The 17,610-nt window shown below is 34.1% G+C and overlaps 1 protein-coding gene across 10 annotated transcripts in view; it reads right to left on the reverse strand.

Annotated features, from left to right (window-relative positions):
- NBEA (neurobeachin) overlaps positions 1-17,610 on the reverse strand; it is a 674,158-nt gene that overhangs the window by 594,084 nt on the left and 62,464 nt on the right. For all 10 annotated transcript variants that reach the window (XM_049101416.1, XM_049101413.1, XM_049101412.1 and 7 more), the window contains exon 2: positions 773-1,004. In XM_049101416.1, the coding sequence (XP_048957373.1) occupies positions 773-1,004 (232 nt within the window). The remainder of the gene's footprint in view (positions 1-772; positions 1,005-17,610) is intronic.

Below are 17,610 nucleotides of genomic sequence, written 5' to 3' on the forward strand. Positions count from 1 at the left end.
TTAAAAGAATCAACATTTCAAACTCTAAACTTATTTTCTGGTAATAATGTTGCTCTGGGACAATTCTCTCACAACATTTCTACTGAAGCCCATCTAAAAATAAAGGAGAAAAGGAGAAAAAGCTTTCAAGGGAGGCAAAGGATTGACAATGAATAATCATAGATTTCGAAGCTACTTCAAATAACATAACAAGCACAAAAATTAGTATTTTTATCTTGAAATTCCATGCAAATTTCACGTTCTACTTTACATGTTTATTTTAACATAAAAGTTTCTCTAAAAGAATATCAAGTAAAATGGACACCTCCTAAAAATTCAACATGCTTATCCTAAGGATATTAGTTTCTCTTGTCATAGTTCCATATATGCCAAACTGAAGTGCATGGAGCTTGGAAAAGTTGGGAAAGTGTTCATTATGCAGAATTGTAATATACATTGCAAAATGTTAATTATGTAAAGATTTAACTAAGTACTATGTAAAAAGGTACTATTTACTTTTCTGATAGATTTCATGGTTGTTTATCCCACATAATTAAGATTTTCTAAAGCGTGAAAAAGAAAAATCAGTAATTATTTTTGTCTAATACAGAAGAAGGTGTCTTCCATTCTTCAAATTTTCCCTTAATATAGAAGGCAAATATCCCATACATTTCTATTTATCTATTTTAAATCAAGTTAGCTTCAACAACTCTACATTACCCATAGACTCTAAAGAAAAATGTGAATGTTTATAAACATTTAAAGCATATTATCCTGTGAGATAACCTCATACCTGCAATCATGTCATCTACAGCACTCATTTTCAGCAATACTTGTTCAATTAGCCCAACTTCTGTGCTAGTCTGTAAATTCCGAACACTTTTTCGTAAAATGGCTGTAAACATGCTCCATATTTCTGCTTGACATGTTACATCACAGTGTTCCAAAAGCTCTGTCATGCATGTTATACTCTCAGCATCCTGGATAATAAAGTTCATCTCCAAGTCAAATTCTCCACCAACCAACTGAAAAACAAAAAAGAAACAATAACTAATAACACGAGAGATTATTTATAACAATATAATAAAAATAATAAAATAACTCAACTAGCAGGAGAGCATAGCTACTCTAAAAAATTTCTTGTTTTCAAGCCTAAAACTACTTTTGAGAAAAACTGGAAAGCTACAGATAAAGGTGCTATAAAAATTAAAACTAGAAAAATCAAGTTCTTTAAAAAATGGAAAAAGTTAATTACCAATCATGTGCAGAAAAATGGCACACAGAACTACTGGGTAGGATTCAGAACAAATTCCTATAAAAAAGAATTTGGCTCTCAAAAGTGAAAATCATTAGAAAATGCAAAATTCACTAAGGATAAATTTTAAAACATGAAGTTCATTTTCTTTTGTGATATTACTAGATGGACAAATGAGATGTAACAGAAAACAACTTCTATCTCTATGTATATAAGATAAAGAAATACAAAAGTAATCATAGCAAACTTATAACAAATGTGGAAATGACAAAATCTATGTTAAAAATTATTGAAAGAAATATACCTACTATCTATAATACTTAAGAGAATGCAAATTGCTATACAAAGATGACATAATAGCAATGTATTTGACTTGTGGCATTATGTCAAATGAGTCAAAAGTATTAGTGTCCTTCTCAAATGCTACTTTAAGTACAGCAATAGACCAATACACTTAGAATAAAAGATACTTTAAGTACAGCAATAGACAAATATATTTAGAATAAAAGATATAACAATACTCATACTCTACTGATCAAGTCACATATGACGTATTAATTTTAAGTACCATTCTTAAAAAAGATTGAAAAACTGATACCTTTCTGGTCTAAAGAACAGAAAATTTAGGAATGCCTGGGTGGCTCCATAGGTTATGCATCTACCTTCAGCTCAGGTCATGATCCCACAGTCCTAGGATCAAACCTGCATCAGGCTCCCTGCTCAACAGGAAGCCTGCTTCTCCCTGGCCCTCTGCCTGCTGCTCCCCCTGCTTGTACACTCACTCTCATTCTCTCTCTCTCTCTCTCTCTCTCTCTCTGTCAAATAAATAAATAACTTTAAAATTTTTTTAAAAAAAGAATAGATAATTTAGGAAGAAAATAGCCATATTATGTCAAAACACCTGACAAATTTGAAGTCATTCATTCATTCATTCAATAAAAATTTTATTTATTAAAGACTAGAAATTACTGTTCTAGGAACTAGGGCTATATATGTGGACTAGCCACATACTAATAGTGTTAAGTTCCAGAAAAAAAGATGTATATATGTAGATGTATATACACTCTACCTATCCTCCAGAAAGTTGAAATTGGCTTGCAAGTTACATAAAGCAAAGAAGAAGACATAAATTGTAAGTATTTCAGAAAATGGAAACAAAAAAATAAGATTAGGGGCAGAGAGGCACCAGATATTAGATTCAAGAAGCAGAATTTTTTATCAAAGAAAAATGTTCAATAATAAGGGTAGATGACCACATGCTATGGAATAAATATGATTAATTTAATAATACCATCAGGTACTTACATACCATTTGGTACTATTCTAAGGGATTTATATATATTAAATAATTTAATTCTCAAAAAATATATGAGAAAGAATCTATTATTATCTTCATTTTACAGAGAAGGAAGAATAGGCACAGAAAATTTAACTTGGAAAAGATCACAAAACTAGTAGATAGAGGATACAGGATCAAAACCCAGTAAGTCTGTCTTCATACAAGTCCATACAAGCAATAAAATCTCATTTAAGAATATTTTTTAAGTCTTCTGAAATTTAATAATTTAAAAAATATTCTCAAATTTTAAAACATTATTCTCTGTATTTTTTCTCTGTAACAGGTCTATAACTCAACCTTATGAGAAACTATCCCTCATCCTAACTTCTGACCTTTTTTTTTTTTCTTTTTTTAATGACCTAGATACTCACTTTGGTTAAAGGCTGGTTTTACTTCTGTGTATGAAACTTCAACTCCTCCTACTATTTGTCTTATTAACAAAAATAGCTACTAGAACAGTTAAGAGACTGTTTCTGAATTCAAACTTCCTGGATTCAGATTTTAGCTGTACCACTAGCTCTGTGACCTTAATGACTACTTGTCTAAGTCACAGTTACTTCACCTAAATATGAGAATAAAAATTCCTACCTAATAGTGTTTTTGTTGTGAGGATTAAATAAACTAATTAGGCTTAGGAACAATGTTAAGCATATAGCTAGCATTCAGTTAAGGATAGCTATTACCAGTTCTCTAATGACCCCAGCTCTAACCTAAAAAAATAAAAGTAGTCACCTGAGCACGTAAGTCTTAAGTACCACAAAACAGGTAGCTTAAGCCTTGTTTCCAACAAACGTTAAACTATTGTGGATCATGTACTCTCTTAGATATTAATTGCAGAACTATGAGAATCAACTCAAACAATCTTTTCACCATACCATGGTCTTATCAAAGAACTGCTTACTTTTCCACTATTATATGTCCAATTGACTTGGGGTCACTACTATGAACCTTATAGACCAGTGGTTAGTAACTCAGAAGGGGTGCGTAAAAGGCAACCATATAGAGGAAAAAGAAAAACAGGTTTGAAAATCAATGATGTGGATGCTTACTGACTAAACTAATAGAAATAGATACCTAAGGTTAAGCCTATAAGCCTCTGAAAACACGTAAGAATTAGTATATACTAAAATGGGACAACATTGAGGCTTTTTTTTTTTAGATTAATCTCCTAAATGAATTGTTAAGTGCTTTCATTAAAGTCTGGCATAACCAAGAGCCATTATGTAATTTGTAAATAACAGAGGGATGGACTCAGTGGAAAGGAAAAAAAAAATAGTCTGCATTTAAAGAAATCAACAATTAATATGTATAATTGAACAATCAGACTCTGTTATGTGAAGCTACGGTTCCATCTTTCACTATTTTTCAGTTAAAAAACAATGCTCCTTTCTACATATCATTTAGTTACAAAAGAATACAGTTTGGCTCTCTGATTTCTTTGCCAGATCTGTAAAAATATTTATTGTAGATGTTGTAAAGTGGGCCTGTATTTTCAGATGGTCTTTCTAACCTTCACTGTAATTTTTAATACTTTAGTGTTAATAAGGCTAAATGCTTACAAAACTATGATTCCAAGATTAGAGAAATATTCATTCCCTACTTACGAGTGGTTCCGTATTTACCAACTAAAGCATGTAAGAAAAAGTAGAAACAATTGGCTTTCATTATTTAAACTATAACAATCTTATGAGGAAAATGTATTAATTGTCTTCATAAAAGTGAAAATAAAGAAATTAAGCAGCATGAACAAGGTCACATATAAGTAAAGTGACAGATCCAGAATTCTAATCTGGATTGAAAAATGAACCTAAACAACTTTCTATTAAGTCAGAAGTATAGACTTAGGGCCACCCTGGTGGCCCAGCAGTTTGGCGCCGCCTTCAGCCTGGGGTGTGATCCTAGAGACCCGGAATCGAGTCCCACATCAGGCACCCTGCATGGAGCCTGCTTCTCTTTCTGCCTGTGTCTCTGCCAATCTCTCTCTCTCTGTCTGTCATGAATAAATAAATAAAAGCTTTAAAAAAAAAGAAGTATAGACTTAAAAAATATAGAAATGGGATGTATCATAGTAGATCTACAAAGAAATCAGTGTTTTATGAACAGTGTGTAGGATAAAAGAAAGAAAGAGAAAATAATTTCTCTAAGAAATAAAACATCCAGGGACACCTGGGTGGCTCAGCGGTTGGGCACCTGCTTTCGGTCCAGGGTGTGATCCTGGAGTCCCAGGATCGAGTCCCACGTCGGGCTCCCAGCATGGAGCCTGCTTCTCCCTCTGCCTGTCTCTCTGCCTCTCTCTCTCCCTCTCTATGTCTCTCATGAATAAATAAATGAAATCTTTAAAATATATATATATCCAGAGGTAGTAAATAAAAACTTTTAAATACAGCCAATTTATTTAAGGTTATTTTCAGCAAGAAAGTAGAAGACTTTGAAGGCTCAATTACAGGAAAATTAGCAATAAACATTGAAAAAGAAAATTCACAGGGAAACCTTTTAAAAAGCAAAGAAAATGACACAACAAAGCTAAAAAGGCTAAACCAAAAAACAAGCTAAAATAACTGTTACCATAGTATAAAAGAGATTTATAAATCAATTAAGATTTCCTATAAATCTGAATACTCTATTTGCACAGTTAAGTTCTTTTCTTCTAGGCCTTTTCTTTAAAATTCTAAAAGGTATTGCCTCTGCAAGAAAAGTGGCCCACGATGGTGCTTCCTACTCAAGAAATGATCATAAAAGAATTTATATAAAATAAATATCATAGCTGAGCTTTTTAAATGAAATAACTTTTATTTACATAAAGAAATAAAAGTTACTATATAAATATCTGGAATATAAAATGCTGACTTGGAAAATACCTTCTGAAAGGACTAAGTTTGTAATTACTAGCAATTTTAAATACCTTTATTTTGAAATCTTAGATTATTGGTTAGAATTATATGGGATAATTCTTTTTCATCAATTGGATCAGACTGGACAATTATTAACTATTTGGATTCCTTTGCATCTTATCCTTCTGGATAAACTCTAAACTAGATAGCACTGCCTATAAAGTCACCATTTAACACCCCAGCTCCAATTTCCTCTACTTCCCATTTCCTAACTATTGTCATAGGAACATTTCTACACTGCACATCTCTCACTTGACCTAAAATTTTTCATATATGGTATTCTCTATATATGACAGAGTTCTCTTTCAACTTTTACATTTGTTAACTTCCATTAAACCTCCAAATACCAGTTTAAACACCACTTAATCCAGAATGCCTTCCCAGTACCCATAAATATGGCCTTTCCCTGAATTCCCATTACAACCCATGTATGCAATAGCAGTCACTGCATAGCATAAATGTTCACAGATATCCCAAATTACAATAAGCTTTTTAAGGGTAAGGACTATTTCTAACTACCTATCCACTATATATCTACACCTCCAGCACATTGCCAAACCTATGAAAAATATTCAGTGTTTAATATAGAATGGGAAGATTAATTTAATACAGATGGGAGTGGAGGAGAGAGGGAGAGAGGGTCTATTTCATGGTCAGTCACCAAGTTGTAAGCCAGACTTTCTACTGTATTCAGGTTTTCTCCTTCAGCAATGAATTGCTCTTACTGCCATACAACTATTTTAATGTTCCAGTGATTACAAAGTCAGGGATGTGGGACACGTGGGTGGCTCAGTGGTTGAGCATCTGCCTTTGGCTCAAGACATGATCCTGAGGTCCCAGGATCGAGTCCCACATCAGGCTTCCTACATGGAGCCTGCTTCTCCCTCTGCCTATGTCTCTGCCTCTTCTGTGTCTCTCATGAATAAATAAATAAAATCTTTAAAAAAAAAAAAGTCAGAGATGTTTTCTCCTTCCTGACTATGCCCACAGTTGCCTTACTCTTTTTTCTTTTATTACTTGGAAAATATGTAAGGTTTAATAAGTACAATTCAGAACACTTGTACTCTTGACTTGTTAAGGCACTACATAAACCACACACAATTCTTAGTTTTTAAAATCTGGCTTGAGGCGCCTGGGTAGTTCAGTTAGTTAAGCATCTACCTTCAGCTTGGGTCATGACCCCCACACTGGGCTCCCTGCTAAGCAGGGAGCCTGCTTCTCCCTCTCCCTCTGCCCCTGGCTTTTGCTCTTACTCTCTGTCAAATAAATGAATAAATGAATAAATGAATGAATGAATGAATGAATAAATAAATAAATCATTTTTTAAAGAAGCAGGCTTAATTGTATTTCCACTTCCAGTTTCTAAATATTTTCAAGTGAAATCAGTTTACAACACATTCCTTTGAAAAATAATGACATCACCACAAAATGGCAGAATGGGCAACTCCATGGCTATGTTCTCTAGAGAAAACTAATGAGCTGGCAAAAACTGTCAAAATCAACTTCTGAAAAATTCTGCAATCAAGACAAAAATGTATACCAACCCGGGGATGATTCAGTGAAGAAGCAGCTATTATTCTCTGGTAAAAAGCACTGCCCCACCTACAATTCCCCACACCCTGGAGGGCAACAGTCATGAGGACAACCTCCTGCACAAGTGGTGAGGGTTTCTAGTTCCAGAGGAAGCAGCAGGAACCTTGTAATCAAGGTTGTGGGTCTCAACCTACCTGGCAGCTCCCTCAAGGACAGGTGCAAAGAACTGTTTCTCACCAAACATAGAATATCTCTAGGGCTGGGGCACTTCTGCTAAAAGCATGTAAAGGCACAGATGTTAGCTACAGCAGCCTGAGCTAGAGACAACACTTGGGACAAGTAATAAATAGACTTGGAAGCCTGGGAAGGAAGATGTGGGAAAAGAGGTATATATATATGTGGGTATAAGGTCTTTAAAAGGCTCTCCTGTATATATACAGGGAAATAGAGAGAGTCACATGCATCCCTAGGGCAGGTTACACATTCAGAAAAAGCCTAAAAAGACCCTAAGCTTTCTCTTTTTTATTTTATTTATTTATTCACAAGAGACACAGAGAGAGAGACAGACAGAGACAGAGACACAGGCAGAGTGAGAAACAGGCTCCATGCAGGGAACCCGATGTGGGACTCGATCCCTGGACATTGGGACCATGCCCCGAGCCAAAAGCAGACGCTCAACGCTGAGCCACCCAAGCGTTCCCAAGACCCTAAGCTTTCACTTGCAGCTGGCCTTTAGGTTCTACACAAGAAGGAAGTAAAAGCTAGGGGAGAGATATAAACAGCCTGACTAAGCACTGCAAGGATACTCCAAAAGAGCAAATCTGCAAAGACAGTAAGAGTACTTTTCGATTCTTCATTTTTTCTTTCCCCGGCTCCAGGCATTTAAGACAACTCTGTCAAAACATCAGCTGAGGGGCACCTGTGTGGCCAAGCAGGTTAAGCATCGGACTTCAGCTCAGGTCATGATCCCAGGGTCCAAGCCCTGAATTGGGCTCCGTGCTCAGTGGGGAGACTGCTTCTTCCTCTCTCTATTCCCCTAATCCCACTTGTGCTTTTTCTCACTCTCAAATAAATAAAATCTTAAAAAAAAAAATCAGCTGACCACCAAACAGAACTTCAGGGGCTATACATGACAAAGAGTACAGACTTAGAAACATTTTAGAAAATTACTAAGTAAACAATCCAAAACAACAACAAACACAAGGGAAAAGAAAGAAGAATCTGATTTCCAGCATTTCGCATGACAATATTCAAAATGTCCAGTCTTCAACAAAAAAGTATGAGACATACAAAGAAATAAGAAGTATGGCTCATCTAAAGAGAAAAAAAAATAATGTTCAAAATCTGATAACTATATTTGCCTTGATTATCTCCTTTCTCTATTCTGTCCTCTTGCTTACATTGTTTTTTTCCTCTTACAAGCCTTTTCTAGTAAGTTAATCAAATTATTTCAAGAAGCAGATACAATCCAAGTTTTAAAGGTATTGAATTATTAACCTCTAAGGAAGGAAATCTTTGAGATAAACTTGTATCTGTTATTTCACAAAGAAATAAAGTGGAAACATGATCATTAAGAATGACCATGTTGTAAACACTTATGTGTTCAGTAATTTATGTGTATAGTCTCATTTAATTCTCACAATTTTGTAAGACAGTATCTCAAACAAGGACATTGAGGTTAGCCTAAGTTAAGTAACCAGCCCAAGGTTCCAAAGCTAGTGTCAGCATCAGAATGTATCTTGTCAATTTTATATAGGATTAAGAAGCATACAAATACTAAAAAGACCACCCCCAATACATAAATATGTACCTGCATCAGTCATAGATCTGCTGCATGCATTATACATGACTTTCAGGTAAATTTTTAGTACATAAAGGAAAATACTTTATAATTTGGACATGAATATAATAAAAGTTAATGATTCTAAACCCAGCTGACAAACTAAGGCAAGAAAAATAGAAAATTACTTGTTTCCTATTTCTTTCACAGCAGTCCTGTCTTCAAGTAATTTGTATCAGTAATCCTTCTGTGGTATAGAAATAACTATACCCAAGAGTATAACAAATGCTGCTAAAAATATAGTCCATAAAAACTCTAGGGAATGGAGGAGAAAACAAAGTGAATGACTCTCATACAATTAAGTACCTTCTTTAAAATATATTTGAAACAACATGCAGTTTATCAAAAGTGGTATAACCACTTTTATGATTACTTAATAAGATTATAACAAAGCAGATGATAAGTACACCTGGCTGCTAGCTGCCAACTAATGAGTAAAAGGAAGTAAAAATTAAGTCTCGCCAAACCACTATATATTTTTAAATTGTAACCCCATGCCTAATACTGAAAACCCTAATCCACCTCATAAATAAAAGCAAAATAAAAACTTTTTCAGACAAATAAAGCTGAGAGAATTCATTGCCCGCAGACTTTTACTACAAGAATTGTTAAAGAAAGTCCTTCCAGCAGAAGGAAAAGGATACCAGATGAAAATCTGAAATGACAAAAATTGAGGAATGCCAAAATTGTTTTGGGGGATTTACAAACATGTACAAGTAAAAACAATGACTGCAATAGCACAAAGGACAGCAGAGGAAGAAATATAAGTATACTTTTAAGAGGTTCTTAACATATACCTGAAGTGATACATTATTTGAAGGTAGAGAACAATAAATTAATAATGTATATTGTAAATTCTAGGAAAATACCAAATGTAAAAAAGAAACCATCTTGGGCAGCCTGGGTGGCTCAGCGGTTTAGCACCACCTTCAGCCCAGGGCCTGATCCTGGAGATCCTGGATTGAGTTCCAGGTCAGGCTCCCTGCATGGAGCCTGCTACTCCCTCTGCCTCTCTCTGTCTCTATGGTCTCTCATGAATAAATAAATAAAATCTTAAAAAAAAAAGAAACAATGTCAAAAATCTTAACAGACATCTCACTGAAGAAGATATACAGATGACAAAAGAGCATGTAAGAAAATGTTCCATACATCATATATCATCAGAGAAATGCAAATTAAACAACAAGATATCACTTCACACCTATTAGAATGACCAAAATCCAGTACACACTCACAATACCAAATGCTGCAAGGATGTGAAGCAACAGGAACTCATTCATTGCTGATGGGAATATAAAGTGGTACAGCCACTTTGGAAGACAATTTGGTGGTTTCTAACAAATCTAAATATACTCTTACTATATGATCCAGCAACTGCACTTGTTGGTATTCACTGAAAGGAGCTGATAACTTAGGTTCACACAAAAATTGGCACACGGATATTTATAGTAGCTTTATTCATAAATGCCAAAACTTAGAAGCAACCAGCATGCTCTTCAGTAAGTAAATGGATAAACCGTGGCACATCCAGACAACAGAATATTATTCAGCACTAAAAAGAAATGACCTATCAAGCAATGATAAGATGCAGAGGAACCTTAATTGCATTTCACTAAGTGAAAGAAGCCAATCTGAAAAGGCTACATACTGTATGATTCCAACTATATGACATTCTGGAAAAGGCAAAACTATGGAGACAATAAAAAGATCAGTGATTGCCAGGGGTTGGTGAAAGAACATATGAATGGGTAGAACACAGAGAGAGGGTTTTTAGAGCGATGAAAATACTTTGTATGATTTATAATGGTGAATACAGGTCCTTATACATTTGTCAAATCCATAGAATATATAACACCAAGAGTGAGCCACAATGTAAACCACTGGACTTCAAATGATCATGATTTATCTAGGTACATTCATCAATTGTAACAAATATCCACTCTGGTGGAAGATGTTGTAAGTGGGAAGACTATGCACATGTAGAAGCAGAGGATATGTGGAAAATCTCTGTACTTTTCCCTCCATTTTGCTGTTAATCTAAAACTGCTCTAAAAAGTTAGTCTTAATTTTAAAAATTATTTTAAAGAAAAAACTAGGGACACCCGGGGGGCTCAGTGGTTGAGCGTCTGCCTTCGGCTCAGGGTGTGATCTTGGGGTTAGAGGATCAAGGCCCACATCAGGCTGACTCTGTGGATCCTGCTCTCCCTCTGCCTATGTCTCTGCCTCTCTCTCTGTGTCTCTCATTAATAAATAAATAAAATACTTAAAAATAATAATAATAAAGAAAAAACTAGGAATTGTTAATAAATCAATAGTAACTGTAAAATAGAATCATAATTCTCAATCCAAAACCAGACATGAAATAGGAAAAAGAGAAACAAACAAAAAAAAGATGTGAATATAAAATAGCAAAACTAGCAGAATGAAATGTTGCCATAATGATTACATGAAATGTAAATAATATAAAACCACCACTTAAAATGCAGAGATTATAAGAATGTATAAAATATAGCAAAACCCAATTACATTCCACATAACAAAAAAAAAAGCTGTAGAGGTCAGCAAACTTCTTCAAGAGCCGAGATTTTACACTTCCAGGACCTTATGGTCTCTATCACTACTATTCAACTCTGCATCTGTAATATCAAAGCAGCCACAAATAACACATAAATGACATGGTATGGCTGTGTACCAATAAAAAAAAATTATAAAAGCAGGTGACTAGCACATAGGCAATGATTTGTTGACCAAAGAATTAAAATACAGAGAAACAGGTTAAAAGCAAAAGGATAAAAAAAGATATACCATGCAAACACAATTAAGAAAAAAGTGGTATAGTGATGCTGGTATCAGACAAAGTAGATTTTATAAAAGAAAAATAGAAGCTTTCCATAAGGAGGAAGGGGCAGATTCATCAGAATGACATAGCAATCCCAAATATGAAGGAATCTAATAAGAGAACAAAAGAGAAACAGACAAATCTGCAATTTTAGTTGTGAATTTTAATACTCATCTCTCAGCAACTGGGAAAACATACCCCCCAAATCAGTAAGGATATTTTAAAGTAAGTCTTTTATAAAAAAAGATTTTTTTATTTATTCATGAGAGACAGAGAGAGAGAGAGGCAGAGACACAGGCAGAGAGAGAAGCAGGCTCCATGCAGAGACCCCGATGTGAGACTCGATCCCAGGACTCCAAGATCACGCTCTGGGTCGAAGGTAGACGCTCAACCACTGAGCCACCCAGGCGTCCCAGGATATAGAAATCTTAAATAAAATTAACCTAGCTGTTATGTAGGCATATTAAACACTCCCATCCAATAGCAGAGAAACGTTTTGAAGTGCATATCGAATATCCACCAAGGTAAGACTACCTGGGCTATAAAAGAAATCTCAAAAAGGTTAAAATTCTGATCACAATAAAATTAAAATCATTAGATATACATCAGGAAAAAAATACTAAAGTATCTCGCAACTTATTCTTGCTAACCTGTTGATCAAAGAAGGTGTCATTAGGGAAAGTAGAAAAAAATTTAACTGAATGTAATGAAAACATATCCCCAAATTCATGGGATATGGCTAAGACAGTGCTTCAAGGAAATTTTTAGTATTAAATATCTGTGTACTAAAGAAGAAAAATTTCAAACAATCACCGCAGTTTCTACATTTAGAAACTAGAAAGAGTAAATTATACATAAAGACAAATAAAAAATTTAACTACAAGAAAAGAAAAATCAAAGATACAAAAACCAGCCAAAACAACATAGACTAATGATGAAACTAAATGGTTCTTCAATTTATTTAGCCCAATGAATCAAAGGTGAGGTGGCAGAGAGCTCTGGGAAAGGCTAAAGTGGAATACAAATTAGCATCAACACAAATAAAAGAGTCATCACTATAGATTCCACATACACTAAAAGGATTAATAAGAGATTCTTCTTAATAACTTTATGTCTACCAATGTGACAACTTAAATGAAAAACACAAACTATTTAAATGGTATAAACTGTCAAAGATTACTTTAAGAAGAAACAGGTCATCTAAACAGTCCTATGTCTACTAGAGAAATTGAATTTGTAGTTAGAAATCTTCCCAGAAACAACACCACAGATCCAGACAATTTCACAGATGAATTCTTAGTTTAAAAAAATTATCATAAATTCTACACTATCTTTCTCAGAAATTTTTAAAAGAGGAAACACTTCCAAACTTAGTTTATGGGCCAAAAAGTACCATGGTAATAAAACCAGAGAAAATATCAGAAAATGAAAACTACAGCCAAATAATTCTCATGAACATAGACACAAAGAACCTTAATAAAATATACAGCAAATCAAATACAGCAGCATGTTAACAATAAGAACAACAACAAAAGAATTGTACATCATGACCAAGTACATTTTATCCCAAGAGTACTGGTGAGCTTACCAATCAAAAAATCAAACAATGTATTTCACCGTATCAACACACTAAAACAACAAAAGCCATTCGATCATCTCAAAAAGTACATAAAAATCATTTGACAAAATCCAAAAGTAGTCTTTATAAAAACTTTCAGCAAACTAGGAATATAAAGGAATATCCACAAACTGATAAAAAGTCATCTATGAAAACCTACAGCTAACATCATACTTAAGGCTGAATGACTGCATGCTTTTCAGAAATAAGCCAAGGATATCCTCCTCTCCAACCACTTCCACTCAGCATTATCCTAGACGTCCAAGCCAATGCAAATTGCCAAGAAAAATAAATATATAAAAGTCATACATATTGGAAAGGCAAAAATAAAACTACATTTATTCACAAACCTCATAATCATTTACACAGAAACTCCTAATAAATTTACTCAAAGCTTCTCAAATTAATAAAAAATTGTATTCGTCTCAGGATTTTAAGATCTGTACACATAAATCTATTGTTTTCTCTATACTAACAAAGAACAATTAGAATCAATTAAAACCAAAACCAGTAAAATAGCATATAACATGAAATATTCAGACAAAAATTCACCTAAACACATGTAAGGTCTGTATACTTAACTACATGGGGTGCCCGAGTGGCTCAGTTGGTGGCTCCACACTCAGCAGGGAGTCTGCTTAAGATTCTCTCTCCCTTTCCCTCTGGCTCTCCCCCTGCTCATTCACACACGCACACAATCTTTCTCTGTGAAATGAGTAAATAAATCTTAAAAAAAAAAAAAAACTATAAAACACTGCTATGTTTGTTTTCTTTTTTTAAAGGGGGGGGGACCTAAACAGATATAGAAACATACCATATTCAAGGACTGGAAGATGTCAATTCCACTCTATTTTTATACAATCCAAGCCACAACTGTGGCTGTCATTTTGTTAGGAATTTTTTTCTTTTTAGGAATTTAGATATTCTAAAATGTATATGTAAAAAATGGGGCATATAAATAGCCAAAACAATTCTGAACCAGAAGAATAAACTTGAGAGGCCCTAAACTACCAGACTTTGTAACTTACTACAATGCCACATAAATCAAGATAATATGGTATTCCAATTAGAATAAAAACATGCATTAACAGAACATAACATAAAGTCCAATCATAGACCCACACAAATCAAAAGACAAAATCAAGACATGATCAACTGATTGTAGACAAAGGTGTCAAAATAAACAATGGAGAAGGAACAGTATTTACAAATAGTGAGGAACAACTAGATATTCATATACCAATAAATGAAACTTGTTTCTTTATACCATTCATAAACGTAAGAGTTAAACTTCTATAATATCTAGGAAAGAATCTTTTTGACTTCAGATTAGGCAAATATTTTTTAAACAGGCCACAAAAAGACAAACTACATTAAAAAACTGGTAATTTCAACTTTTGTAAACTAATAAATTAAGAAAAGATAAACCACAGCCCCAGAATAAATATTTGCAAATCACATATCTGATTAAAGACTATCTAGAATATAGGGCACCTTGGTGGCTCAGAGGTTGAGTGCCTGCCTTTGGCTCACGTTGAGATCTCGGGGTCCTGGAATCAAGTCCTACATCGGGCTCCCTACATGGAGCCTGCTTCTCCCTCTGCCTATGTCTCTGCCTCTCGGTGTGTCTCTCATGAATAAATAAAAATAAAATCTTAAAAAAAAAAGACTATCCAGAATATGTAATATAAAGAGATCTCACATCTTGATAATAAAAAGACATTGCACTTTTTTTAAACTGGTGCCTGAGTGGCTCAGTCAGTTAAGCATCCAACTCTTGGTTCAGGTCATGAACTCAGGGTCGTGAAATCAAGCTGAGCATGGAGTCGGGCTTGAGATTCTCTGCGTCTCTCCCCCTCTGCCCCTCCACCTGTTCATGCTCCTTCTCTAAAATGAATAAAATATTTTTCAAAATGTCCTATAAGCCCACGAAAAGATGCTTGATGTTATTTGACATTAAGAAAATGCAAAATAAAGCCATAGTAAATTACCACTATACACCCACTAGATTCAAATAAAAAAAGACTGATAATGCCAAATGTTGAAGAGGAAATAAAACAACTGGAACTCCCACATGCCTCTTGTGTGAATGAATACTAAGTAACATAGCCACTTTGAAAAACAATTTGGTAAGTTTTTCATAAGTTTAAACACACATTTACCCATTCATCCTGACAATTCTACTCTTAGATATTTAGGAAAGGAAAAGGAAAACCTAGGTTCACCCACTTTTACTAATACTCTACAAATGGAAAAAACTCTCCTGCTTAATTCTACTTACATCACTTTAGTAATAAATAATCACTATGTAGCTACATAGTGTAGTGTAAACAAAGCACTACACCAGATCTCACTGTTTGCTCCCATATCTTTCCACTGCAGCCAGATAATCTTATACAACATAAATGTCACATATATAGCTTAAAGCCTTTCAACAACTTCCCCCTGCTCTTGTAACAGAATCCAAGCTATTCCAATTAAAATCTGAATAAATCTTCTCATCTGCCTCACAAATTTATCTTATATTGCTCTCTTTGCTCATTACAGGCTTCAATCACTCAGATTTGATCAGCTCCTAGACAGGCCTTGTTTCCACCCCAACTCCTGGGCCTTTTGCTCACTGTTCCCTTGGACTGCCATGCTCTTTCACTGGCTAGTATACCTAAAGTGAGTCTCTGTTATTCTGTATCAAAAAACATTATTCCAGGGACAACTGGGTGGCTCAGTGGTTGAGTGTCTGCCTTTGGCTCAGGGCGTGATCCTGGAGCCCTAGGGTGGAGTCCCACACTGGGCTCCCCACAGGGAGGCTGCTTCTCCTTCTGTCTGTGTCTCTGCCTCTCTGTGTGTCTCTCATGAATAAATAAAATCTTTAAATAAAAAATTATTCCATTCACAACACTAATTACAGTCTGTATTTATGTGTATATTATGTCTCCCATAAAAAAACACACACATCTATAAAAGAGTCCTAGTATTGCTCTTCATTGTATCTCTTAGTGCCTTCCTCAGTGCCTAGTACAACATGTAACTTTCATGCAAGAGGGCCAAGAAATTCAAGTAGCTTAAGAATCAATTACCTAAAAAAATGTGTTTCCCAATAAGATATTAATGCTTAGATTCTTTTTTTTTTTTTAAGATTTTATTTATTTACTCGTGAGAGACACACACAGAGAGAAAGAGGCAGAGACACAGGCAGAGGGAGTAGCAGGCTCCATGCAGGGAGCCTGACATGGGACTCAATCCCAGGTCTCCAGGATCAGGCCCTGGGCTGAAAGTGGCACTAAACCACTGAGCCACCCGGGCGGCCCTAACACTTAGATTCTAATGTAAAGTAGTAATTTCTATTTTGTACAATAAAACTTAAAAATCTCTTCAAAATAATATTTTATTGTGTTTCTGTACATATACACATACAAATACAGACATGGCAGTATCTATCTATAAGAAAACTGCATAGTAAATCACATCAAACTCTAATTTACAAAAGTTATACGCATTTCATTTTTTTTTGCATTTAATTTCTAAATTTTAAATCCTAATTGTAAATAACACTTGAAATCTGAAGACTTTTTTAAGAGCTGTTTACTTTGATACAAAAATATATATTCTAATTATTTCTTCAATTTACTTATAACTGTGTAATGAATGATGATTTTTACATGTATGAATAAAGGATAACCAAAGACTATATAAAAAGAAAAGCATCTATATTCCATGCTCTTATCTAAGTATCAAAATCCAGTCATAAGTATACCTTCACTCTGTGAAAAGACAAAATTTGCACACATATATCTGTTATACATAGTCAAATATTAACTAAGTTCTCTAACAACACATAGAAGAATTTTTATAGTATGAGTCTTACTCATATATATCAAGAAGTTTTGGAATTTAAATTCTAAAATATTTTTACAATTAGAAAAAATAAATATTTTTATAATAGAACTGTTCTTGATCTTCACAAGATCTTTCTTAAACCTGAGCCAATCTTCAAAAAAAAAAACAAAAAACAAAACAAACAAAAAAAAAAACCTGAGCCAATCTCATCTTTCTTAAGGCTTATTTTTTCATGATTTTTGTTTTTTCAGGCCACATGATGAATTAAATAGCATTCATCATATATCCTTTAATGACATTAGTTGTGATATAATGCTTTAGTTCACATAAAAGAAAACTAAATACTAATATTGAAAAAGAGTAAAAAGTAGTTCTATTGGCTTTTAGTATTTGTTCTCTAAGCATTCTTGGGATCAAATACAGAAACCAACATATCTCATGAACAGCTAGAATCATTTATAAAAATAAACATTTTTATT

The sequence above is a fragment of the Canis lupus genome, chromosome 25 (genome assembly GCF_003254725.2).
Source record: "Canis lupus dingo isolate Sandy chromosome 25, ASM325472v2, whole genome shotgun sequence".
Classification (NCBI taxonomy): domain Eukaryota; kingdom Metazoa; phylum Chordata; class Mammalia; order Carnivora; family Canidae; genus Canis; species Canis lupus.